Raw genomic sequence first — 24,926 nt, forward strand, 5'->3', positions numbered from 1 at the left:
AAAGAAAAAAAAAGTGTCATGGAAATGTGGGTAAAAGTAAAAAGGAATAATATATGAAACTTTGATTTTTTAACTTGTGTTTGTTGTTTAGTCCTTTATTTGGATTAACTAAATGTTTCTCAAACCTGATCCTCAAACAAATCTGCTACCCACTGGCAATGCTCTCCATGGCGAACACACTCAATAAGGTGTGAAATGCAGTATGTACTTTCTGCACTTTTTCTCTTGTGCAGGCCTCTTTTCTCCACTGCTGCTATTTGGAATTACATTTCTTCCATTTTCTTCCATTTCTGCTTGAACAGCAGCCTAAACTGATGTGTAGTGAATATTTATTTTTGTTACAGATCTTTTTTTTTTGTTCTACGTTCCACCTGTGTTCTGAATTTGGGTCCACCGGCATCTCTTGGGTCAAAAAACAAGGACTTTACTAGTCTCCAAAAAATTGCTCTTATGAATGTTATTGGAAATTACAAGTGAATAGAAGCAGCGTTCTTCATGAAAGGCTGGGGCTTTAATATATGGCCCTGCAATGCATTTTGTTCCTGATATGGGAGTCAGTACAGCAGGGCTTGAAAGGCACACTCGTTTGCTTGGTGACCTTGCTAACTGTCGCACATAAGAAATACCTATGAGCTGAAACTTGCTTTTTTTCAAACACAGTCCAATGTGAAGCTAGATAAGTATAATCATTGTAACATAGTTTAATATTTGTTTCAGTGTTGTTATTTGTTCATTTGCATTAGGAACTGTCTGAAAAAATGTGTATTGAGGTTTTTATTGCAGATGAAAATGTTTTTTCTTTTATTAAGTGTTGGAAAAGCAGAAAATATAAACTTTGAAAGAAAAAACAAATGTATTGAGTGAATATCCAGTTTTCTTATGTGCATGCAACTTATTTTCCCAGATAATTACTCTTAACACCTTAAAACGGTCAATGCTCTTATTTGACCATGGAAGTACACAATTTGATGCATTCCAAAACTGACAACTTATCATTATGCTATCAAATATTTTAGTAGGTCCAGGATATGGACCTCTATTTAATGTCTGCAGACATAACATCGAAGAGAACTATAAACTGTTTAAACCAAGAACGGCTGTTAATCAGCAGAAGAAGAAATGCCAACCTTGGTCATTCAACAAAATATGGACCCTTCTTATTTTACTTCACAGCATTACTTTATCATAAAAAAAATAAAGGAAATAAATAAATAAAAATACAAAAAAAAAGATAAAACAAATGATAAATCAATTAATGAAAATGATTAAATTGATTGACTTTTAATGATATTACTTAATTTGCTCCAAAAAAATTGATAAATTGATTCATGAATTTTTCCTAATGTAACATAATTTTGCACATATTTTTAACTTTTGACACTTGATCAAATTTTGCTATGAAAATTCCTGAAGCAGTGTTATGTCTATTTTACTGATATAGCATTATTTTTTAATCATATCAATGACTTTTATAAGTAACATAATCTTCATATATTTGGATACTTCATTGCCATGTTGATTTCTAAAAGTTATTTTTTACAAAATAATTTAAGTAATTCATCTTTGTCATGTGCTTTATTGATATTGAAAGATTCTTAATTCTGTCTGTAAAAGTTTGGAACCGGATAATGATAAATTATGTAATAAAATGGTTACGGTGGAACAGGGGTGGGATTATATAAGTTCGCTTCCTTTCTCTCCCTTTCAAGCAATATTTATTAATATGTCTAATTATCCAAAGTTTGATTAGTTATTGTACGAATGTATAACTGATGATTGTTTTGTTTTTGTGTATTATTCCTATTTGATTGCTTGAAATAAACCATTTCAAATCAAAAATCAAATCAAATATTTTAGTAATCCTGCTCACATAAAAAAAAACTCTGAGTACCAAAAGGATAACATCTAATTCTTACATTAAAATAGTACATTTTCCTCCTCACCTCCACCACCCCCTCTAACAAAACACACATTTAACACTTGGGTCTTCTAAAGGAAAATTACATGGTAAAAAATCCATAGAACATTTTCCATGATGAAAGGTCAGAGAGAATTTCCTTTCAAACCTATTGGATTTTTACTTCTATGTGTTATAGATGTGTGGTGATGCATCCTTTCACAGTGTTGTTTTTTTGGGGTTTATTGCAACACTTTTTGCTCACTTTAAAATGTAGCAAAATGGAGCAAAATTACGATGTTTTTTAACGTTATACTAAGACAAATCCTGTTTTAAAAGTGACTTTACAGGAAAATTCAGTCATCCACACCTCTACAACACACTGCATATAAATGACATGCCCGTGCATGAGAATTTGGGGTTTACGGCAAAAGTACTATAAATAGAAAAGAAAGTCTGTTCAGTCAGTTTGTGATTGTATAGTTGAGGAACCTGTGAATTTAATCAAGCTTTTTTCTCCATGCTAGTGTCTCAACTAATGTTTCTTGCAGATGAATGGCAGTTTTTCTAAAATTATTTTTAATAACATATAAGCTTTCTTGTGTCATTTGATGTGTTAGCTGAACAGTCAGTCAACATGCATAAGTACCCTGTCAATATATTTATTTCATAGCGGTACTGAACCAGTCACAAGCTACCTAAACAAAAAAACAAACCAAAAGAACTCTTGATGTGAACCATTATTTTGCAGACCTTCTGTCTTTTTCTGCACCCTCATCTTGACCCAACAAACCTGACAAATCTGGTAAACCTGGTAAATTACTTGACATCTTCACTTAGGTAATATTAATATAGTAGCTGGAAAGTCTTAATAATTTATTTTAAAAATCTAATTGAGAGCTAAACCACCCAAGATAAGTATTGGATGTTGCAACTTTCTTGCTTGGAAGTGTCTATCAAAACGAAACTTTTCACTAACTTAAGTATTCTGCTGAATATTTGGTAATAAAATTGCAGTGTTTATTTTAAACCAAAACTCCAGGAAGAAAAACAGCAACATGCCATTTCCAGCAATGTCATACAGAAAGATTTATTTTGCTTCTTCAAATAGTTGAAATAGGCTGTAGAGTCAAGGAAATCATTTATCAAACAGACCAACAAATGTACTGTAGTCTCTTTTGGTTTTAAAACAAAATACACATTGCAGCTTCAATAAGATTGAGGCAAAAAGCATTGCTGTAGGGAAATGTTTTGCTGATCTGCTGGAAATGTTGCTGCACATTGCTGAGTTGCTGAACCATTGACACAGAGGTAGATGGTGAAGAGAGCTGCCGGTAAGGCCTTTAGGAGGCTGAATATTTGTAGAATAATGGCTACGTGCTGCATTATTTAAAAAAAGTGGAAATTTAAATGACTGAACAGCAGGAAAGAGGGAGAAAAGAACTACAACCATGAATCAGGGAGATCCAACCTGTGTTGGATCTGTGCAATGTTTTCTTCGACCTGTGCACTGCACTGCCCTTGAGCAAGTCACATGAACACAGTCACTCCAGTGGGGCAACACTGTGATTGTGCTAGCCAGTTCTCAGGTCTGTGTGTGAAACTGTTACTTGTGAAAGAGAGCCTGTGAACAAGTAGGGGTGAAATACTATTTATTACGCATATTATTTAGTAAGATTTTTTGCCATGTGTTCACAGTTACCAGTGTCTTCTCATTTTCCTATGGGGTGGGCAGTGATCATGGGAATGCTGTAATCTTATCTAAATGGAAAACACTTCCAAGCTTTTGTCTGTTCTAGACTGGATTTGTGCATTTTCTTACTGGGATAATCTATAACTATTTTGCTGCAGCACCAGTTTTTACAGATGAAAAGCATTTTTGCCACTATACTTTTGTTGCATGTACCATTTAAGTCCCACTCCAATCATCTTTTAAACTATTGTGAAAGCGTTCCCAGGGATCTTTCAATTATGATTGACAGGCAGATCGGAGTGGCGTCCGTAGTTATGCGGTTACTGAATCGGTCCGTTGTGGTGAAGAGAGAGCTGAGCCCAAAAGCAAAGCTCTCAATTTATCGGTCGATCTTCGTTCCAATACTCACCTATGGTCATGAGCTATGGGTCATGACCGAAAGAACGAGGTCCCAAATACAAGCGGCTGAAATGAGCTTCCTCCGTAGGGTGGCTGGGCGCTCCCTTAGAGATAGAGTGAGAAGCTCGGCCACCCGCGGAGAGCTCGGAGTAGAACCGCTTCTCCTCCACATCCAAAGGAGCCAGTTGAGGTGGCTCTGGCATCTAGTCCGGATGCCTCCTAGACGCCTCCCTGGAGAGGTGTTCCGGGCATGTCCCACTGGGTGGAGGCCCCGGGGAAGACCCAGGACAAGTTGGAGAGACTATGTCTGTCGGCTGGCCAGGGAACGCCTCGGGGTCCCCCCAGAGGAGCTGGAGGAAGTGGCTGGGGCGAGGGAAGCCTGGGCATCTCTTCTTACACTGCTGCCCCCGCGACCCCGTCCCGAATAAGCGGAGGAAGATGGATGGATGGATGGATGGATGGATGGATGGATGGATGGATGGATGGATGGATGGATGCAGCAACTACAAGCTTTTTCAAACAGGTTTGATTCACCACGATTTGAATAAAGAAAAACTCAGAAATACAGTTTTGATCTTGAATTTCTCTATGTCCTCCATTATGAGAAAAATGCCATAAGAATGTGTTAAAAAAAAACACCAAAAACACAATTTTCATTGGAGTGAAAGTGAAAATCCTTGTCGTTTTGGCCTTAAACTGGACTAATTCAACTGAAAGATGTTTTTCCATAAGCTATCATCAACTGCAGGCTACCCAGGTTTTCTCAAAGTGTCAAGAAGGTCTGACTGACTGGTTTATTACAGCGCTTTAAATTTATTTTTGTACATGTTAATTAATCATTTTACTGTAGTTATTTAATAGAAATTATGTCAAAATCTGGGATGCTCTGATGCAGTTGATCATTGTGGAAACAATTCCAAGGTGAGCAGGTCTTGTGGCAGCAAAAGAAAATCTTGTTCCATGAGAGAGAGTGTGGTAGTGTATACCGGCTGATGCCTGGTACAGTAAAAGGTGGCTGAGACTTTCTTCTCACAAAACCTTTAAACAATCCACTTTGTTATAAACTGTCATATACTGACTTTCTGAAATTCTGTTGTAGCTTTTATTATTTATTTATAATTTATTATTGTTATCTTTTAATTGTTTCTCATTTTCTCAGAAAGACAGGTTTGGATTTATGAGGGAAATAGTTTTTCCCTCACCATCTTTTTATCAACCCCCCTGAGTGGGCATGTTTTAACTGTGCCACAATTACTACAGGTCAGCCGAAAAAAATCTGGCTATCTGATCAACAGGACCAGACCATTATTCAGGTGCCTAATCTCTACAAGACGGTTGCTGTGTTGCGCATTTCAAAGACTACAATTACATTGACTATTTTTTTTTGTGGCTCTGTTAAATATGCAAGTGCTATTGTGTGTGTAACCAGGTGAACCAAATTCCTGTTTCACAATTTGCCTTTTTGAAAGACACCAACTTGGCTGTGTTATCCTTTTGAGTCCCCATTTGACTCTGAAACTCACCAATCTAAATGCTTAACGTAACAGCCCAAAAGGTGACTGACAAGAGCAAGCCAACATTTGAGGTTTGTGGGGTTCCTAAAATCCTCAAACATAATTAAATGGAAGGTCAGTGAAGTCATAAAAATCTCCAGGACCATCTAAATGAGATTATTTTCATCGGTTAAGCCTTTGCAATAGAAACTGAAAACTATTAACAAGTCACCATTTTTGGTTGTGAGGACAACATTTTCTATCAACATTCTCCAATTCAAACTGTAAATCAAAGCATGGTTACTAAGTAAGATGAATGACTGACTGTCCCTGCATAATATTCAGCAAAGAGAGCCTTGACTTTATTGGCTAAGAGAGCAAAGAAGATTATAGCTCAGCCACATGAGACATAGCTGTTATGAATGAGAGCCTCCTCATCCTTGACTCTATAGAGAGATGACAGAGGGTGTGACAATTACATGGTGTGAACCTCCACAATGACTGCACCCAGGCAACCACTTAAGAAGGTGGAGATTCAGTGATGATGTTGATTATTTAGGAAAAATGTCGTTGGGGTGCTGAATGGAAACATCAGCGATGTCATGTATCAGGGGATCCTGGAGAAAAATGAGCTTCTGCATGCAAGAAAGGTCCAAGGGGAAATGATTTCAAGATCACCTGAGGCACCTTCAGCGAATGTAAGGGAAGGAGGACGGGGGCAATAGATAACATGGCCTGCCTAATGCTTTGATAAAAAGTCTTTCGATCTTGACTGGAATGCCCTTTTGAGGGCTGTGTCCTTAAAGAAAAGGGAGAAAAGTCCTCAGGATCTGGGATTGCCCTTTTTTGCCATCGACAGGATTGCCAAGCTTGTGGGTAGTATGCCAAAAGATCCAAAAGCACTGAGGGTGGCTCTACTCACAATTAGCCAGTGTGTAAAATTTTATAAGACATATTTTGCTTTCAAATCTCTTTTCACATGTTTTTAAAGTTATCCTAATTAAGAACAAAATATGTTATCAGTTGTTGGGCGTTTCAGTTGTGAGCTGGGTTTATTTTCATTGTAAAATGTGTGTGAAAGGTGAATTAATACAATTTGGGGGGGAAAATGCATTTTATTAATCAAAAATAGGTAATGTATTTCAAATATTACATGACAAGATGTTTTTTTTAAACATTTTCTTGAAGTGCTAAACTGTGTTTTTTAAAAGACTTTACTTCAATTTTCAGATAAACCTGAAACTACATCTTTTTCAAAAATGCAAGGCAGCTAAAGCATGGCGTTTTCTGTTCAATTGTAGATAGTGAGATCCACCATTAATCATTTCACAATGGCACAACAAAGCCAAGCAGGAGGTGCTCAAAGGGTAATAAGTAAAAACTGGACAAAAAAGGGGTTTGTCATTAATAAAAGGGACAAGCCATCAAAGTGTTGTTGCAGTAAGAATTAATTTTTAATTAAAATACAGTGTTACGCAAAAGGCTTTATAAAAATTCATTGGTGAAGGAAAACAACAACAATGTGCAGAGGAAACAGGAGAACCAAGGATGCACAAAAGACTGACCACGGGTGTTTTCACGGCATCAGATTGCAGTGATGGGTTGCTAGATTGCTGTCCTTATCATCAAATCATCCCTGAAGAGGCATGATAGATGCCTCAGTCAGCTGTGGTGACAACAGAGACGTCTACCTTGGTGTTGCTGAGGATACACACCTGGGCCAAAAGACACAGCTGCATCGTAACTGAATTCACTCTGATGGATCTACTTATCACCACAGGGAACTGCTGGATGGTGGGGCTTTACCAGTTGGGACTGGTCTCCCAGTGCATGTAATGACTCTCATCTGAGACGATGATAGACCAGATAACGAATCATTTAGAACAGACAGAGCTGTAAATGTCAGAAGCATCTCAGTTCAACTGTAATAGCATGCACTTCATTTTTTAAGCCCAAACAATCATTTTTGTTTTCATTTTTGAATGATGCTCAGTCCCCTTGAGTGACAGAAAGGCGCAGATTAAAACAATTTATTGTTATTTTTGTTAAAAGGAGTTTAATTTTCCTACAGTGTTTAGCTAATTGAAATTAACATCTGTACTATGTCAAAATTACAGTTTCAACATTTAACTAAAGTGAGAATTACAGAAAATAAAAAACAAAACAAGGGTCTTTCAATTAAGTGAATGCTTGCTTTTTTCCCTCTTGCTTTAAATGTTTGTGATATCAACAGCTTGTGTGACATTATCTTTCTTCCTCCTTGTTTGCCCATTAGAAAATAAAATTAGTTTAGACGCTTGCAAACCCAATTGTGGGCTGTGACAGAAAGAATTCAATCTCTCAGTGTATGTGCGAAAAGGCTGAGACAACCATTGATTTTAATGATTAGATACTGTTGGATAAGCGAGATTTGTATACAAAGAACTTGAAATGGAACATTGTAGGAGGGGAAAAAAACCTGAACTATTTTCTATTGGAGTTTAGGTTCCATTATAATGATGTCATTGAAAAACAATCATTCAAACATCATTATCAAGTGTTAAAGACCCATTGTGATTAAAATGGTGTTTTGGTGTTTTTAACATGATCTTGAGGCATTTTCTCTTGATGGATGACAGAAATTAAGAAAATTAAGCTCACATTTTTGTTTCTTAGTATTTCTTTATTGAATTTTTTTTGACTCAGAGGCTATTTGAAAAAGAGCTTATCTGTGATGTAGAAAATATGCTGGTTGGGCCACAAGCTTGCTGCTTAAACAAGGAGTTCTCAGCAATGGGGATGAAAAACTGTGTGTGTCTGTTTGGGGGTGGGGGTCTCCATATCAGCAGCCCCGCCCACAACTCAGAGGTGAATTTCTAACAAATAACTGCCGCTCTGCAGAAACGATGTCCTAGAAAACAGTTTATTTAAATTTTTTTATTGTGGGATAATATAATTAAAAGACAAATAGGAATGCTTTTAAAATAGCTCAAAAGATGATCAGAGTGGGTTTTTAAAACGCTCAGGATATTTAAAGAAAAGATTGCCAATTGCCCCTTCTAAATGTGATACCGGTTTTCTGGCTCACTATAGAACAGAGCTGGACCAATCTTGTTATTTTGCGAGTGGCTAACAACAAACAAAAAGTAAATGTTCACACAGTATTAATGCAAATATTTTTATTAACATATATGGTTTTAAGTGGAAGAATAACACATAAGTGTTTCAGATGGAATGAAACATATTGCACAGTAAAGGCTGACAGAGAGCTCACCACTGGGCCTCTTTGATGGGGATGGATGGTTGCTCACTAACGTCTTTTCCAAACACTCAGGATAACTCTGCCCTCTGACCATAAAGAAAACTCAAATAAAGTAGGACACACAAATTCTGTATTTGGTCACCTGAAAGGATGGGAAACCGGATGCTCCCACCTTTAAGAGGAAGGGTCCTTTCTGAATAAAATGACCCGGTAGTCACCAAGTATCTCTTTTGAAAAGGATGTTTGAATTCAGCAAATTGAAAAGGAAACCTCCTTTAGAAGGAAATACACTGGACTATACTTTCTATAAAGAGACGATAATCCAACACCACAATTTTTGGTGGGAACAACATTGAATACGAAGCGATAACCGTTCTTTTATGATTAGGCCGATAAGCCCAGAAGCATCAAAGCCACACAAACATACTTTTAAAAAGCCTGTATATTGTAAATTTGTTTTATGTAAGCCACTAACATTGTCTGGGGAAACCTGGAAATTATAAATAAATTATTGTTGCAAAAACATTTTCAGCAATACTAAACTTACAAAATTATAAGATTTCCAAAGTACTGATTTTTAACTTTTTCATGCAGATATGTGTATTTCATGTTTTCCAAGATGGTCTGCTTAAAGGTGTTGTACAGTTTTAGGTGCATTCTTTGTGGTCCATGTAGATTATACAGTACAACCTAGGTGGAGTTGCATCACATCTTTTGCTGTGATGCATTTTACATTACTATAGAAACAGTTGTGTCAAACCCTGCAAATGTACAAATCTCTTTTTTTTATTTCCATCTGAATTTCTCTTGTTTCCTATCTATTGACATGAGGGAAAGAGAGGAATTTGGGAAAGGAAAATGCTTTAGACTGGCCCCATGACTCATTCAAGGAACCTCTGAAATTTGCCTGAAAATAACTAGTTACACAACACCTGGAAATCAGTGTTTAACTGCCCTGCAAAAGATTGAAAATAAGTAAAAAAAAATATCCCTACAAACTTAAAAAAATGTCTAGTCAAACTATAAACCCATGGGGAACATTTTGCTTGAAGAAGCATAGAAGTCATCTATTGACAGACTTTGCTGGTGTATGAATTCATGTGTAGAAACAACTATTACATCATTTGTTTGTCCCATTGATGATTTTTATTGAAATTGACTTGAAATGTATTTTTGTGCCGACATACATAGAGTAATTTGGTTAAAACTGTGTTTAGGTGGGCAGAAAAAAGAAAGAGAAAAGCCTGAAAGGCAAATGAAAACAGTAACAGAACATCAATTATCTTAGGTCCTGGAGGGGATAATTAAAATACCACTTAAAAACCCTATTCTTTTGAGCAATACAAAAAAAAATGAAGCCCAATCTCAATCCAATTTTAACTGTGCACTGTTCATTTACTCTAATTTGATTGGACTTAACTCAGACCTCTCTTTCAGAGTCAGTCTCCAGTGGTTGAGGGAAAATCCGGTGGAAGTGTAGGTCAATATCTCACCTCAATCCCTGCATTTTATTTCATTTTAATAAGATGTCAGAGTGGTAAATGAGTGTAGCACAACTACATTTCCTTCAGTTTTCAAGACTGACAGATAATTATCTTGGCTTTTCGTTAAGCATATAATCTATGCATCATCTATAGCTGGAGAATTTCACCTAAAAACTTCATTGCCTTGTCAGTCGCATGGGATTTAGCCGGATTATTTGCTATGAAATGTTCAGATATGTAATGAGCACTTATGACAACAGCACTTTTCTGTACTTTTTATTTAAAGTTGTATTAGTTTCAGCAGTTACAAAAACCAACAAATTAACTCTAGAATTGAAAGGAAATGATTTGTTTGTTATTTCTTTATTTGTATTTGCTCCCATGCTTTTTGACCAAATCCTAGTCTCGTAAATTTATAGAGATTTGGGTATTTTGCTTTTTTGCATGAAGATAACTAATTTATAGAATGAAACCACATTTCATCAGGAGATAATTTCCTGCCTGGGGCAGCCTAACAAAAACACATCTTAAAACCACTATTTCACTTCGTTTTAGTATAATTTAACAGTGTCTTTCTTCAGCATTGGTATTCGGAGGATCCCCTCTTCAACAGGTGCCCAATTTCCCGTTTTTCACTTCTCTGGGCAACATCCAGAGCTGTGGAGCCTGAAGAGTCTAGCATCGTTCCATCAGCTCCATTCATCAGCAGAGCCTTCACAATGGCTTCACAACCTTGCTTTGCAGCCAGGTGTAAGGGTGTTACTTTTTCTGAATTTACTGCGTTGACATCTGCTTGATATGACAGCAGTTTGAGGACACAGGGGAAGCAGACTCCAATGCAGGCTATGTGAAGGGGTGTCCATCCATTGCTGTCCTCTGCTGTGTTTGGGTTGGCTTCAGCTGCCAGAAGTTTTTCCACCACGTCCGGCTGGTTCTGGTGGCAGGCTAAGTGTAACGGGGTCCATCCATTCTGACCCCTTGAATTCACACAACCACCCTGACTCAACTGGACCACCACGGCTTCATGTCCTTTTAAAGCAGCTAGGTGAATAGGAGTCCAGCCCTGGAGGTTCTTGGACTCTGGGTTGGCTCCATTTAACAGCAGCTGTCTGCAAATGCCTGCATGACCCCACAGAGCGGCCAGGTGAAGAGGTGTACATCCTTTCTTGTCTGTGGCGTTGGTATTAGCCCCAAACTTAAGTAGATGTCTGACTACGCGGTTCTGGCCTCGCTCAGCTGACAAGTGAAGTGGAGTGGAAAGGGCTAAGTCAGTGCCATTGGGATCTGCTTTAAGAGTAAGAAGGAGTTTGACAATATTCAGATGCCCATAGAAAGAGGCTAAATGGATTGGAGTCCTGCCATGTTCCTCCTCCCGTTCTACAACATCTTCTTCTGAGGAACGTGAAATCAGCAGGCGCACCACAGATTCGTGGCCATTCTGGGAGGCCAGATGAAGTGGCATCCAACCGGATTTTTCCCGACCATTTGGCGAAGCTCCTTTGTCCAATAGAATCCTGGCAATCCTATCATCTCCATTTTGAGCAGCAAAATGGAGTGCTGTCCATTGATCTTCATCTCCATGGGTTACAGAGGCTCCGTGTTCCAGTAACAAAGGGATGATGTCATGAAATCTGTTGAAAAAGCATTATTTTTTTACTGTGATGTACAAAGTACAGTAATTTCTTGTGTCACTTGTGAATGCTGTAGTATTTTTACCGACCTTTGCAGAACAGCAATAATAAGAGGCGTGTATCCCTTTGCAGTTGCAGAGTTGACCTCAGCTCCCAGACTCAGGACATGCTTGACACTTTCTAAATCACCGCTGGCTACAGTGTAGTGAAGGAGGCTTTTCTGGCCCGAAAACTGCATACAAACATCCTCTCGTTTCACAGATTGCCTAAAACTACCAAAGTCCTTTTTCGTTAGTAAAGACAGGACGCTATCCTCGACATTCTGGTCATCTGTGAAATCAAAGCAGAAATGCTTATTGAACTGCACGCACAAGCTGTACGCTGCATTGAATTGTATGAATGAGCGGATAAAGCGGTTCAAGTTTGCTCTTTTCTCATTTCATCAAACAGTACTGCTCACAACCTGAGAGAGGAAAAAGATGTGTGGAGACTGCAGAGGTAAGTCAACACCTTTTGATGGTGTGAATTGTTTACATTTTGTGCTTGTTTTGGCACGGACTGCATGGTGGAGTTCATTTATTTAATGTCAGTCGAAGGGCAAATAAAAAGGTGCTACAAATCATCTATTCAACAGCTATGAAGATTCCTTTGGACTGATCTTTCAGTGATACTCATTCCCGCTCAAGCACCAGATAAAACTCTCTGTATGCTACTTATTAAAAGAGCTTATGCATGTGCTAAAGAACACAATTTTAGTGCAGTCTGTGTACACTTTAAACCTTTGATGTAACCACTTTTTTAAAAGCTTGAAAAACAGGACCTAGCAGCACTGCTATCACATCAATGTTCTTTTTTGTTGCAGTGAGAAACATAGTAAATGAATCACTTGTTAAACAAGGACAACGTTCACAAAGATTTGGGCTGCCTTACTATAAGCCCGCCCACTTTGAGGTTGGATTCTGAGGCAATCAAAACTTAAGGTGTGTCACAGTATCTAATGATGTGGCATTTGTGGGAAAAAGCTTTAGTGAAGGTGAAAGGTAACCAAAATAAGGTTAAAGACTAACTAGTATCAGCTAGATTGCAGTCATTGTTTAGCAGTCATTGTTAAAAATACAAGTTTTATCAAATGTTAAGGTACTGACCTTTATATATTGGTGCTAATCTACACAATTGTCTCCAAACATGAATTAACATCACTAATATACCTCACAAAACAACCGCTTCTAGCTTGATGAGTAGTTTTGTTTACCTGAAGAAAACGTCAGCTTCTCAGCAAAATAATTCTAAAACAGAAAAGAGAAACAGAAAATTGGCCTTTGTCATCAATCACTACAATCAGTATGATTGTTAATAGGCCAAACCAAGTCTTTTTTGTTGTTGTTATAATTATGATTATCATTATCCTCCATTGTTACAAATGTAAAACTCTTCTGTAGTGCTTCTACATTTAATTGAACTACACACCAAAAAACAAACAAACTAAAAATAGTCCTTAAACTTTGATATATGATCCTTGTTTCTTCTCATAGAAGTATAGAGAGTGCCAGATTAAAGCAAACCTCACTAATTCCTATACTGTAAGAACATTGCATTGTCAAATTGTCAAGCATGACAAATTAACCTAAAAAAAGGATTTCCAAGAAGGTGGAAGCAAAATATAGACTGACAGACAAGAAACTCTTGGTAAGTAAAAACAAATTTCTATACCAAAACATTGTCACTTGTCTCTAACAATGGCAAAAAGGGGGGGGGCAGTGTGTTTACCAAAAAGTATTAAAATTAGTGTTTTTTTTAAAGCTTGTAATATTTCTATCTCAAGAAACACAATGGGGGCAACTGCTTTCCTCTTCACACAACAATTGTCCTCACAAAACCCACAGTTTACATTGTCCTTGTTAGACTAGATGTGGTACAGCATTATTTAAGCAGTGTATCAAGCAGAACTGACTTGGTGCTCTGGGGAGATCAGCCATGAATAATAGGATTCCTGCTTGGCGTCCCCATTGTTTTGACAGTCCATCGGACCAGAGATCTTCCAGCCTTCATTCAAACGCTCAGTTTTCCTCACAGTATCTGCAAACAAGTCAAAAGCCAGATTGTTCAGAGTATGCTTCTTGAAAATTAGTTTGATATCATACCTGCTTAATACGGATTCACAGGGACTATTATAATTCATCAAATGGAGAGTGGTTTGGTAAAGATAAAAACCTTCACAGGTTTGACCATAACAACAGCTCAAATTTGGAATCTGTCAAAGCAGACTTTTATAGAGTAAAATGTTTCTATTTCCTAAAATACCTCCAGGTTTTTCTTCAACTGGTAATGAAACCATGTGTAAACAGAGTGTGTTCAGTTAATAAATCACAAAGGTAATTAATACACAAAAGATGACCCGGTTGGATGTGGGTCAAAAGGTGATGCCCTCTTTTGTGGGGTGGTCTCATAGCTGGCTGACAGCAACACAAAACATCCAGCCAAATATTATTCAGTTTGCTCTTTTTTTATCCTTCGATTGCTTTTATTTTGTCAGTCACCATATTTTTCCCTCTAACTTTACAACATCATTACCTACAAACTGTGGTCTCTTGCTGTGGTCCTGGTTCCAGCACTGTTTCATAACGCTGATCATCTGATCGCAGTCGCTTGGTCTTGGAGCTGGCAAAAACTCCAAACAGGGTCTCTTGCCCTGTGACACCTGCAGGATGACTGCTGGCACACTGCACCCTGCATCCACAAGTCAGAAAAAAATAAACACATACAGAAAATCAGCAAAACTGTTTTTTTTCTGACACATTTGCTGGGCATAATAATCCATTCTCTTCCTATTTCATCAACTACCAACTTGTCAATTAATAAGTAAGTCTTTGCTTTGATGTCAAAGGATTTTTTGACATATTCTGTTCATTTAGTCATTGAGGTATTGTGAAATATTCTGTGACACAATTTTAGCTTGAGCTCCTTCCTCTGTACAAACGTATGTGCATGCATGTATGCTTGTTCATTCCAGTGCACCTTTGCTGCAGAGGTTGTTGGAGCATATCGGGAGTAAGTCGAGTTTATGAGGAAGGAAAAGAGAAGAGAGGCTGTGCACTCTGTTAAAACCAGCAACACATAGCAAGTAAGCCTGTATAAGGCTTTAAAAGGAGAACTTCAAATTTATGAAAAACATACCTCAAAAGAGGAACTTTATAACAATCACGTTAAAAAATCATTTTGTTGCTTATTGACCGACTTTGAATAGGTTAAAATTAATGCACATGAAATATGTTTTAGTACCGTAAGGTGACATAAAAAATGTAGTAAAATTATATGCTACAAAAGCTCTACTGGCTGAGCTACTGATGGAAAAGCTGTGTTTTTTCATGATATAGTCTTTGCGAGCAGAAAGGAGTTCCTTCTTTTTGCTTTTCCATTTGAGCCCATGTGAGTAATGTTTTAACTTACTCTCTGAGGCTGCAAAGCCCACGTCAGGAGAGTTTATTCAAACCACCCAAACACACACATAAAGGAATGGGACACAAATACTGTTTATTGCACATAAAAACTAAAAGCTACCTGCACCAAAGCAATGCTTTTTCGTAATCTTCCAAAAATACATGTTGCACCTGTGTACAAAAATAAACCATGGCTGGCAGGACTTAGAGTAAAGTGTGGTGGGGGGAAAAAAGCATAAAATAACTAACAGATTTAGTTGAGACTTCGTTTTATCTTTTGACTTATTAAAATTGTTTAATTCAATAAAAAAAAAGTCATTTGCATTCTGTAAAAAAAGAGATTAAAGTGCTGAAGAAGAATTCGGACATAACCACAATTCTGTTTTACAGCTGTTTTTTTTATATTAAAGCTTTTTGTAGCTTTCAAATAACTCAGAATTAATAACTCATTAAGGAAACAGATGGAGATTCTGCTTTCTGCTAATAAATTAAACATAAACCAGTCATTTTAAAGCTTGTCCATTTAACAAAGCTGAAAAAGTAAGATCTAAATAGAATATTGTGGTGACATTTTTTGGAGCTTTCCGAATTGTGAGGCCTATTAGTGCTACATTAAATGCATAGCTACATTTGTTCTTTTCAAATACATTTGATTAAATCTCTAAAGCACATCTCTCACATAAAAAAACAACCAATGAAACATGTTGTTTATTGCCAATAAGTCGATTATTAATCAAAGCTAACTTTGAAATGTACATAACTACTATTGTTCCTTTGTAATAAAAACTTTCTTTAGTCGACTCAATTCATTTTTTTGAATTCTGTGCACTTCTCTCTGTCAAACTAATCCCTTGTGCAGACTTAAATGGTGTCAAGTGAGGGGTGAATTTTCTTGCAGAAAAAGCAATAAATAATTCATAGATTTTAACTGTTAATTTCATAAGGTTGTACGAGTCTGAAGAGGCAAAGTAGACAGAATAAGTTTTTTGTTTTGCTTTTTAAGTTTGGGATACCAAGTAATTTAACTTTCTGTTTTTGTTTTTTAAATCTGGAAAATGGATAGTTTGAAGCTCTTCCCTAAACAATATTCTTTATTTAAACAAAGCATAAAAAGCATTTTATGTAAATAGTGTGACATTTTACATTAACTGAAGTTAGGTAATGGAGACCTAAATGCAAGAGAAGTGCTTTTATACTGTCAATATTGCAGATATACCAATATATACCAATTTATTTGTCTTTTTCTAAGATTTGTATCTCATTCTAACTTAAAGAAAAGTGGTGAGCACACTTGCAAAGATTTTGAGTCAGTGGTTGTAGCCACCACACCTCCCCACGCACTCTATTGTAAATCTAATTAATATGAACATGTGCACATTTCAGATAAGTCTATTCCCACCTGGATATGGTTTCTTCTGTGATAAAATCTCCCACATCACAATTCCAAAGCTGTGGATCAAAGCAGAAGGAGACAGCTGAGTCATATAGCATCCTGTAACTTCTCTCTTCAATTCTTAGCAAGAGATATCCTTTGAGGCAAGAGGAGAGGTTTTGAGCTTTTTGACATGTTTATCTGTATCTTGGGGTTTGCTGAAGACAGTTCCTTCACAATGTAATTTTAGTTTTGTTGCTTTTGTCTAGAAAATTAACAGTTTTGTACCCCCCCTCATGCATCTATCACAACACTAAAAAAATGGTCCTATGAGAAGTTAGAGTATACATAACAAACAACAGTTGGTTATACATTCAACTAACAGAACAAATAGCATAAATAATTCTGTCTACATAAAATAATAAATAGCTTATGAAAGTCACCTGTAAACATCAAAGGCAGGTCCTGGAGGTCCAGGGCAATTTGTAAATATCTCTGGTGGAATGTAGCGTATGTTTCCTCTTGCTATGAGGTACTCCATAAATTCATTCTTGTCCATGCCTTCATCCCAATGGATTAAACCAAAGTCTGCAATCTTTTTTGGGTAAAAAAAAAAAAAAGATCAAACAGGTCTCTCAGGATCTATGACAAATCCTAAAATCTACTGAAAGTTGGCAAAGTTTTATTGACCTTGACATGAAGATGGTCATCAAGAAGGATGTTGGATGTCTTTAGGTTTAGATGAAGAAGGGGAGGTTTCATGCTGTGAAGGAAGTTCATTCCCATGGCAGTCTCTTGAATCATCTGAAACTTCTTTGGCCACATAAAAGACATACTGGCCAGGAGACTGTTTAAAGATCCATTACTCATGTGCTCCATCACAACAGCAGATGCTTCACTGCATATTCCATGGACGGAAATAATGTATTTGCATTTGAGTTTTGCAATCTTGGACACTTCATCTATTATTTTCCTGTGAAAGAAAAACAGTAAAAAATTTTGGTGCATGAAACCAAGAATTGAGACACATTTAAGGGCACTCAGAAAAGATTTCCTTAAAAATCTAACTCTAATGAGTCAGAAACTTGCATAACTTTGATAGTTTCTTTTTCTTACCTGTAGTTGTTGGTACATAAGATTGTATCAAAGGTTTTCATCGCGTATTGTTCCCTCAAAAGCTTGAGCTTGACTTGGTACACATGACCAAATTTAGATTCTGCTAGCTTATTCCAATTAGCCTCAAAGTCACCCTTCTTGAAGTCTGTAAATTGTCCAAGGGATTGGTCCGGGCAATCCATGAGTATATTCGCTCAATAGATTCTCGTAACACCTACACTTTGTAATCCTACACATAAACAGGACTTATCCTCCAGGTCAATACCGGTCAGCAGCACTGCATGGACTTGCGTCTCAGAGTGCTTTTAACAAAGGCACCCAGTGAAATGATCGCCTGCCAGTTAATGGGCAATCTCTGTCACTCTCTTGATCTGTGGGGAGGAGTTGAGGTGCAGAAGCTCTGCAGCCCACACAACCGGTTTTTTTGCTATCAGGAGTGCTGATGTAACTTTGAGTCTTGCTTACCTTATGACTCATTCTTTCCTTTCCAGAGTCAATGCAGGTTCAAATTCCTTAGACCTTAGCAGAGTATGTTGTGATATCTGATAAAGACAAATGGAACCACTGTGATTTAGGTCTGAATGAACAGTAAGAAAACTGCTTAATGAACCATTCAGTTCAATCAAACCGCAGTTTAACAAGGCACTTAACCCCCAACAGCTGCAGAACGGCTCACTGGGCTTCAATTTGAAGTCGAGGACATGGTTATTTTGTTAACCTTCCGGAGCCTTGAGTATTTGTGCTCATGTGGAAAGTGTGTAGACCAATGGGCTGCTGTTGATATGAACATCAAAAGCAAAGCTTGCATCATGTACTGTGAAGAAACTGTAGTTCAGTAAATCTGGGCTCTTTCTTTAGTTTACCCTAATCTGCTCTGAACTCAGCACACACAGGCTCTTCTCTCACATATAATTTCTTGCTCAACTTGTCTCGTTAGACAAACAAGTTGTTTTATTTTCAACTCGAAAAGTTTTGTTCCGCATTCCTGATCCCTGCTGTTTCCTCAGTAAGGGAACTCAATCAGCCCATCTGCAAAGATACAAAAATAACATGATGTTTACTCATGTTTATAAGATAAAAAAACACAAAGCCCATGAGTAGTCAGGATTAAACATTAAAGAAAGAATAGCAGTCTTCCCTCAAAGTTATTAAAATCGTATTTCCTGTCCCCTGCCTCTTCCCTGGTGGGGGGTACGGGCCCCTTTGCAACGGCGGCCGTGTCCCCGGGGTGCCGGCTTCCTGGGCCCGGCGGTGCTCTCTCCGCACGGTGGGGGGGTTCACATTACATCTGAGCCGGGGGTGTCTGGTCCCTGGGGGGTGGGTTCTGGTCCTTGCTCCTGAGTGCTGGGCCCCGCCAAATTTCCAACTGTGGCCGAGCCTGGTCGGGCCATATTTACAACACCCCTTGTGGGCCCTCTTTTTTTTCCCCGGGGTTCCCCCCTCCTGGGCGGGGGCGGCGGGCCCCCTGCCTCGCTCCTCCCTGGACCAACCGTGGGCCGGGCGGATGGCTGCCTGGAGTGCGGAGCGGGTCTCCCTTGGGGGGTCCTGGCTCGTACCTGGGGTTGGGGCGGGGGGATGCCCGGAACTCCTGGGTGGTGGTGGGGTGCTCGGTTGGGGCTGTGGGCGTCCTTCTCCGGTGGGGCCCTGCGTTGGGTTCTCCCGGCGCGGCGGGGGGGCTGCTCTCCTGGTTGGGCTGGGGCGGCGCTTTCTTTCCCTCCGTGCCTCCCTGGCCTCTGGCTCTGGGGGCCTTGCGGCGGCCCTGCTGGCCCTGGCCTGGGTGGCGGGCTTGGTCGCCCGGGCGGCGGTTGTTCCCTGCCGGTTCCCGTGTGGCGTTGGGGGGATTCCGGCTGCCGCTGCTGCTGCGGTGGGGGTCTTGGGGTGGGGATGGCTGGGCACTCTCCCTCCTTCTTTTCACGTTCCACCATCCATTTTAGAAGAACATAAACACTCACCTGAGCACTGGTGTTAGCTCACCTTTGCACTAACAGTTTGCATGACTGAATGACTGAAATATTTCACACTAGTTGGTTTTAAGGCATAAGTATGCGTGTGTGAACACTATCTGTTTTGTGTACATGTCGACAGGTGGACATTTTTGCAGCTAGCAGGTGTGTTTATAACATTTGAGTGTGTGTGTGGACGGGCCCCGCCCTTTTTGTACTGCATTTGAACCTTACCATAATGATTAACAACCAGTAAACTTGTTGCTGTATGCTTCTTCATGGTCTTATCCCCCTTCCCCTCCTATTATCACCCCCCTACCCCCCCTCTCTCTAGCGTCCCTCTCTCTTCTTCCCCTCTTTCCTTTTCCGTCCGGTCCAACACCAAAGATTTTCAGACATGATTGAAATTAATAAAGTTTGGCCTCAATTACAAAAGGGGTTTATTCAGACATACCTTTGGTTTGTCTAAAGATTAATAACCCCTCTTGTTAAAGAAAAATATGTCCAACACAAGAGGCCCTCAGCTCTCATCTGTCTGCCCAGCTGTTGGACAGGACAAGTTAAAAAAGAAAAAAAAAAGAAAACAAAACAAAAAAAAAATCGTATTTCCATATCAACCTAAAACTATGCCTAATTATTCATGAAATAAAATGTTGATAGTAAAAAAAAAAACTAATTTCTAGCATTCAAAAAATCTTCTTCAGTTCACTGTCATGCAAGAAAACACGTGGAAAGCAAATGTATGTACAGACTGAGTTTTATTTGGACTGTATTTGCTTGCACTTCACTCAGGTAGATTCTTCTTAATACATCAGTTGATACATCAAATACCCCAGTTGGAGAAAAGACATTCATAAAATTGAGTTAGTAGAGCATTTATTGCATAATTTTGAACAAATCTGAGATGCAAAATATTATTTGTTTAGACCTAACTTCTTTTACAGCACATGGATTGTGATGAGTGAGCTTGGGGTTTGTAGTTTTTTTATGAGGTTACCTGGAAGCCTCTTTGAGAGAATGACAAAACAAAGCTTTCATTTTCTTCTGCTTTCTGTCTGTTTTTTTTATTGCACCTCAATGTTACAAAATACAGATTTAGATACAGATATTATAGATACGGATTTGTGTGACTGCACTATTCCTCTGTCATGCTCCAACATTTTGTTTAAGTATGCTTCCTTCTAAGAGCATTATCCCAAACTGCACCACAAACCCACAAGTGTAAAACACACATGAACTATCATTCAAGCCAACAGGCAAGCCACAGCAAAGCAGAAAGAAGCGCTAACCCTTTCTCCTTCAAATCTTTTTATTTCATTTATCATTGTCCAGCTTTTATTTCTTTAATATTTTATTGCAACTTTAGTTTTATCTTTAGGTCCAGTCATCCCACTATGTGCAGGTAGAATATCAAGCCTAAGTGTGCTGAGAGTTTGGGGTGTCATATCCATCAAAGCCCTTTAAAATGCATAGAAAACCATGTTATCATCATATCACTTCATCTATCTATATATCTTAAAGTTTTATGTTAAATGCCATTTCTGATCCTACCTGTTAAGCATTTTCCAGGCTTGGGACAGGCAGCAGTAGGACACTGGCTAGCACTCTGTTAAGACTGCATCTAATCTTTTCTTTATGCATGTCTGTCCATTTGTCCATCTGTCTGTCCATCCATCCTTACTTTTTTGGTCTTTTTCTTTATTTTTATGTTGTTTTGTTTTTGTTTTTTTGGTTGTTTGTTGTTGTTTCATTTTGGGGGGGCAGTCTCCCCCCTCCTTCACATGCCTTATCCCGCCTTATTTATTATGTTTCTGACTAAATTAGGTCTATGCTTTTTTCCCTCTTCTCCAAGCTTCTTTTAAGTCATATGGTCTATTTTGCAGAACTGTGAAGGGAAAGTTTCATGACCTTTAACAGATGATGTACCTTTGAAAAGTGCATGTCAAATGTCTGCCTATGCCAAACTGTCATCGGCAAACAAAAAAAAGTAAATCCATGATTTTTTCAGCACAGTGTGGAAATTTTAACAAACTCTAAACTCTATAGTCAGCCATCATATACAAAACCCTCATTATACTTACTCACTTGACATTTTATTGGTTAATAGTGTTAACTTGAGAGCCAGGTCATTGCATCCCGACATTCCAAACATTCAACCTCTCAACCCCTCATAAGTACGCAGAAGAGGTGGGAGATGAAATTAACATTCACTGACAGCCGCAGTTTCACGGTTCACTAACCCTCACAATAATTTGGATACAGACTCGTGGATTGATGGTTCAGTGAAAACCAGGTGCTCGTGATCAGATTTCTGATGGACTACCTGCGGGGAGAAGTCTGTCTTTGCTGATGGAAGCCACATCTCGCAAGTCGGCCAATCAAATTAGCAGGCTCCACCACACCGGTTAGAGCGAAAGGCTTTCTGCATTGCCCTCTCATGTCCTCTAATAGCTTAACTCCAGCCTCTCTCATCCGTTTTCTCTCAATATAGACTGAATGATATTAAATGGTCAGGAGCAATGTGTGATCTGTTTCACTATGAAATTCAGACTGGAACATTAATTGGCTGGAGTGTGCACCTCCAGAGTATTGAATGTATTTTAAATCCGATTCTTATTCTTAAAGTGATGTTTTGCCTTTCAAACTGACACACAATTAAAAACCTGAGAGGCATGTGAGAAGCAGTAAGTAACACTGAGTCAGAACAAGAGGAGACAGTTTAGAGCTACACCGAGAGTGATGCTTTTTAATGGTAATGCATTTCACCTTGTGCACTGATTCCAATCGTTGTGTCACGCAATTTAGATAAGTTTGAACCTGTTTTCTAATACACCAAAAGCTGTTTTGATTCACCATGCCTAAAGAGGTTTTTGGATAAACACTGCATTTGTTTAGACTTTGATTTATCATTCATGCAAGGATGGTGTAAAGATAACTTTATTTGATTTTGGATTTCACTTCATTCACTTCCAGTTTCCCAGGGTAACCAGTACATTCTGCTATCTCTGCTAATCAACTAAACTGTCTTATTTTCCAGTACCATCACTAAATATGTTTTTTCTTCTGTCTTTACAGAAAAAACATGTTGATTTTCAAACAATTTTATTACACAAATACACAGGTTGAAGCTTTTGTTGAAATAGTGCTGGCTGTTAGCTGGCTTCATGATTAAGAATTCCTCAAATCAGAAAAAGCAAAACTATGTTTCCTAGGGAAGCAACAATATGTGTTTTGCTCTCCTATATGTTGTTAAATCAATAGGCATTTATATGACTTTCTGTATTAAATCATGCAACGTATTGATACAATAACAAACAACGCAAGGTTCAATCACAGAAGCTCAATGACGACATTAGGTCTCCAAACTGTTATTAGCGAGTAATCTTTATTAAAGTGGTTTACAGCAAATATTGATTGGTGTTAATAAGGAAGAAATAAAGGGATAAGCACACCCTTTCTATTTAGGGATGGTGTTTATTTCTAGAGAATGATAATAGACTTCTCATGGTTAAGTGTGAAATTTGACTGCAACAGCTGTGTCACCTATGAGAGAGGTGTCAATTGGATTGCTCCTCATTGTCTATTCTTTCTTATATCGGCTGATCAAAATGGCTGCTTCTGCTCACTGGCAAATATGATTGACTGCTACACTGTCTGTTGACTAATGTAATTGTCTGCCGCTATTTTGGTGGGGACTTGATCAGGGTAATTGGCAGCAGTTCCTTCCTGGTCACGGTAAGATCAAGTCACCTCCTGGGCGTAGACAGCCGCAGCAGGCTGGAGGTGGAGCCGCCGAGTGGAGCGACCAGACTGCTCTGTGATGATAGGCCAGCCAAACCAGAAGCAGCGTCACAGTGAAAAGAGAGGAGCCAGCCACCAGGCTGATAATGACTACAACCAGTTCCAGCTCTGATGGGCCTGAAAATCACAGAAAACGTAATCTGATTTGAGCTTCCATCATAATTGGTTAGGGCACTGGAAGGAGAGATGTATCAACTGACCCCTTAAGTAGAGCAGTTTTTTATGATAAAACCCATGAAAAGCAACACATTTCTGTCTATTTTCAAAAACAGACTCCCTAACAGTGTAGCTATTTTTCTATATACCCTTAAGAGAAATGGCATGGTCATCTCTCATTTCCCATCCTAAAGCATCTCTCCTTCATGCTGTTATCTCAGACTGATTGTTTTCTTTCTAATAATTACCTATCTCCTCTGGGAGGGTAGAATTCTTCGCTTGCTTCAACATGGGCCCAAAAGATATGCGATTTCTGAGATGGGTGACAATAGCGCGTAGATCCTTCCCCTGCTCAAAACACTGCTGTGAAAAAAGGTATTGAAATTTATAATGAGTGTGGAAAATTACACAGCAGCTAACAAAAACGTTTTGGAACAGAGGTATTCTCCTTGTTTGTGATTAAAAAATATCACTCTCAGAATTTTATAGAAAAATGTAATACAACCTTTTGGAAAATTCACACTTATCTTGAGGGTGTTAGTTTAAAGGAAACATGCTTTCAATTTTGATATTCTTTTTCCAATGAAAGCTCTTAAATTTTTAGCTAAAAGATTAGCATTGTTTCCAACATTTGTTGGAAATAAGCACCAAGGTGAAATTTTCTTTTGGACACAGTAAACACTGTTGAGCTTCACGTTTTTAAAAAACTGTTCAGCAGTTAACTTTGACAGCACAAAAATTAAGTCTTTAAGGGTGACATAAAGTATACCCAATCCACATCCAAAGAAACAAAAAAAGATTAAAAGACCTGCTCAAAAACTTTTAGTGTTATCGCGAAAATACGGAAGTGGTTCAAGCATGTTGGCAAACTATTTAATGCAGCCTGTTTGTGAACAACTCTTAAATTCTTTCTTTTTGGGGTAAATTGTTGGAAGTGAAGGCATAGTAAATCCATTACAGCCTTTCAATAACCACAAAATGGTCTTCAAACTATAAAACTTTCAACAGGACTTACAGTTCTGGCAAGAGGCCTTATCTTTGGCTTCCCTTCTGATGCAACAGTACGTTCACACCAGACAAGTGATGCATGTTAAAAAATGGGCTAAACATACATTTTCAAACACACATTTGCATATGGTGTTCACACTGGAGTGTCTTTAAGTTGTCAAAGCGTTGCACATCTCGCAAATCTTGCTTCAGGCTTTTTTTTTTATTTTCCACAGCTCTGTCCCAATACATGAAAGACTTGGTGTCATAAAAACT

At 38.4% G+C, this 24,926-nt stretch overlaps 1 protein-coding gene and 1 long non-coding RNA gene across 2 annotated transcripts; both read right to left on the minus strand.

Annotated features, from left to right (window-relative positions):
* Positions 1–10,470: 10,470 nt before the first annotated feature.
* Positions 10,471–18,120, minus strand: ankk1 (ankyrin repeat and kinase domain containing 1). Its single transcript, XM_023961963.2, has 9 exons — positions 17,764–18,120; positions 17,338–17,620; positions 17,091–17,242; positions 16,675–16,724; positions 14,410–14,565; positions 13,790–13,914; positions 13,091–13,124; positions 11,928–12,168; positions 10,471–11,838 (listed from the first exon to the last, which is right to left on the minus strand). The coding sequence occupies exons 1-9, from the start codon at positions 17,943–17,945 to the stop codon at positions 10,785–10,787; spliced, it is 2,277 nt and encodes a 758-aa protein (XP_023817731.1). The 5' UTR covers positions 17,946–18,120; the 3' UTR covers positions 10,471–10,784.
* Positions 18,121–23,082: 4,962 nt separating this feature from the next.
* LOC105355466 (uncharacterized) lies at positions 23,083–24,029 on the minus strand. The gene is made up of 2 exons (XR_013647154.1): positions 23,912–24,029; positions 23,083–23,624 (listed from the first exon to the last, which is right to left on the minus strand). It is a non-coding gene; the product is annotated as an uncharacterized LOC105355466 (long non-coding RNA).
* Between the last annotated feature and the right edge of the window lie 897 nt (positions 24,030–24,926).

The sequence above is a fragment of the Oryzias latipes genome, chromosome 13, assembly GCF_053564925.1.
Source record: "Oryzias latipes strain Hd-rR chromosome 13, Olatipes_Hd-rR_3.1".
Lineage (NCBI taxonomy): Eukaryota > Metazoa > Chordata > Actinopteri > Beloniformes > Adrianichthyidae > Oryzias > Oryzias latipes.

Coding starts and splice junctions, on each gene's coding strand:
- ankk1 (XM_023961963.2), bottom strand. CDS start 17,945: ATGGATTGCCCGGACCAATCCCTTGGACAATTTACAGACTTCAAGAAG. Junction 17,621..17,763: donor TTATGTACCAACAACTACAG/GTAAGAAAAAGA, acceptor TTTCTTTCACAG/GAAAATAATAGATGAAGTGT. Junction 11,839..11,927: donor ATTATTGCTGTTCTGCAAAG/GTCGGTAAAAAT, acceptor CTTTTTCAACAG/ATTTCATGACATCATCCCTT.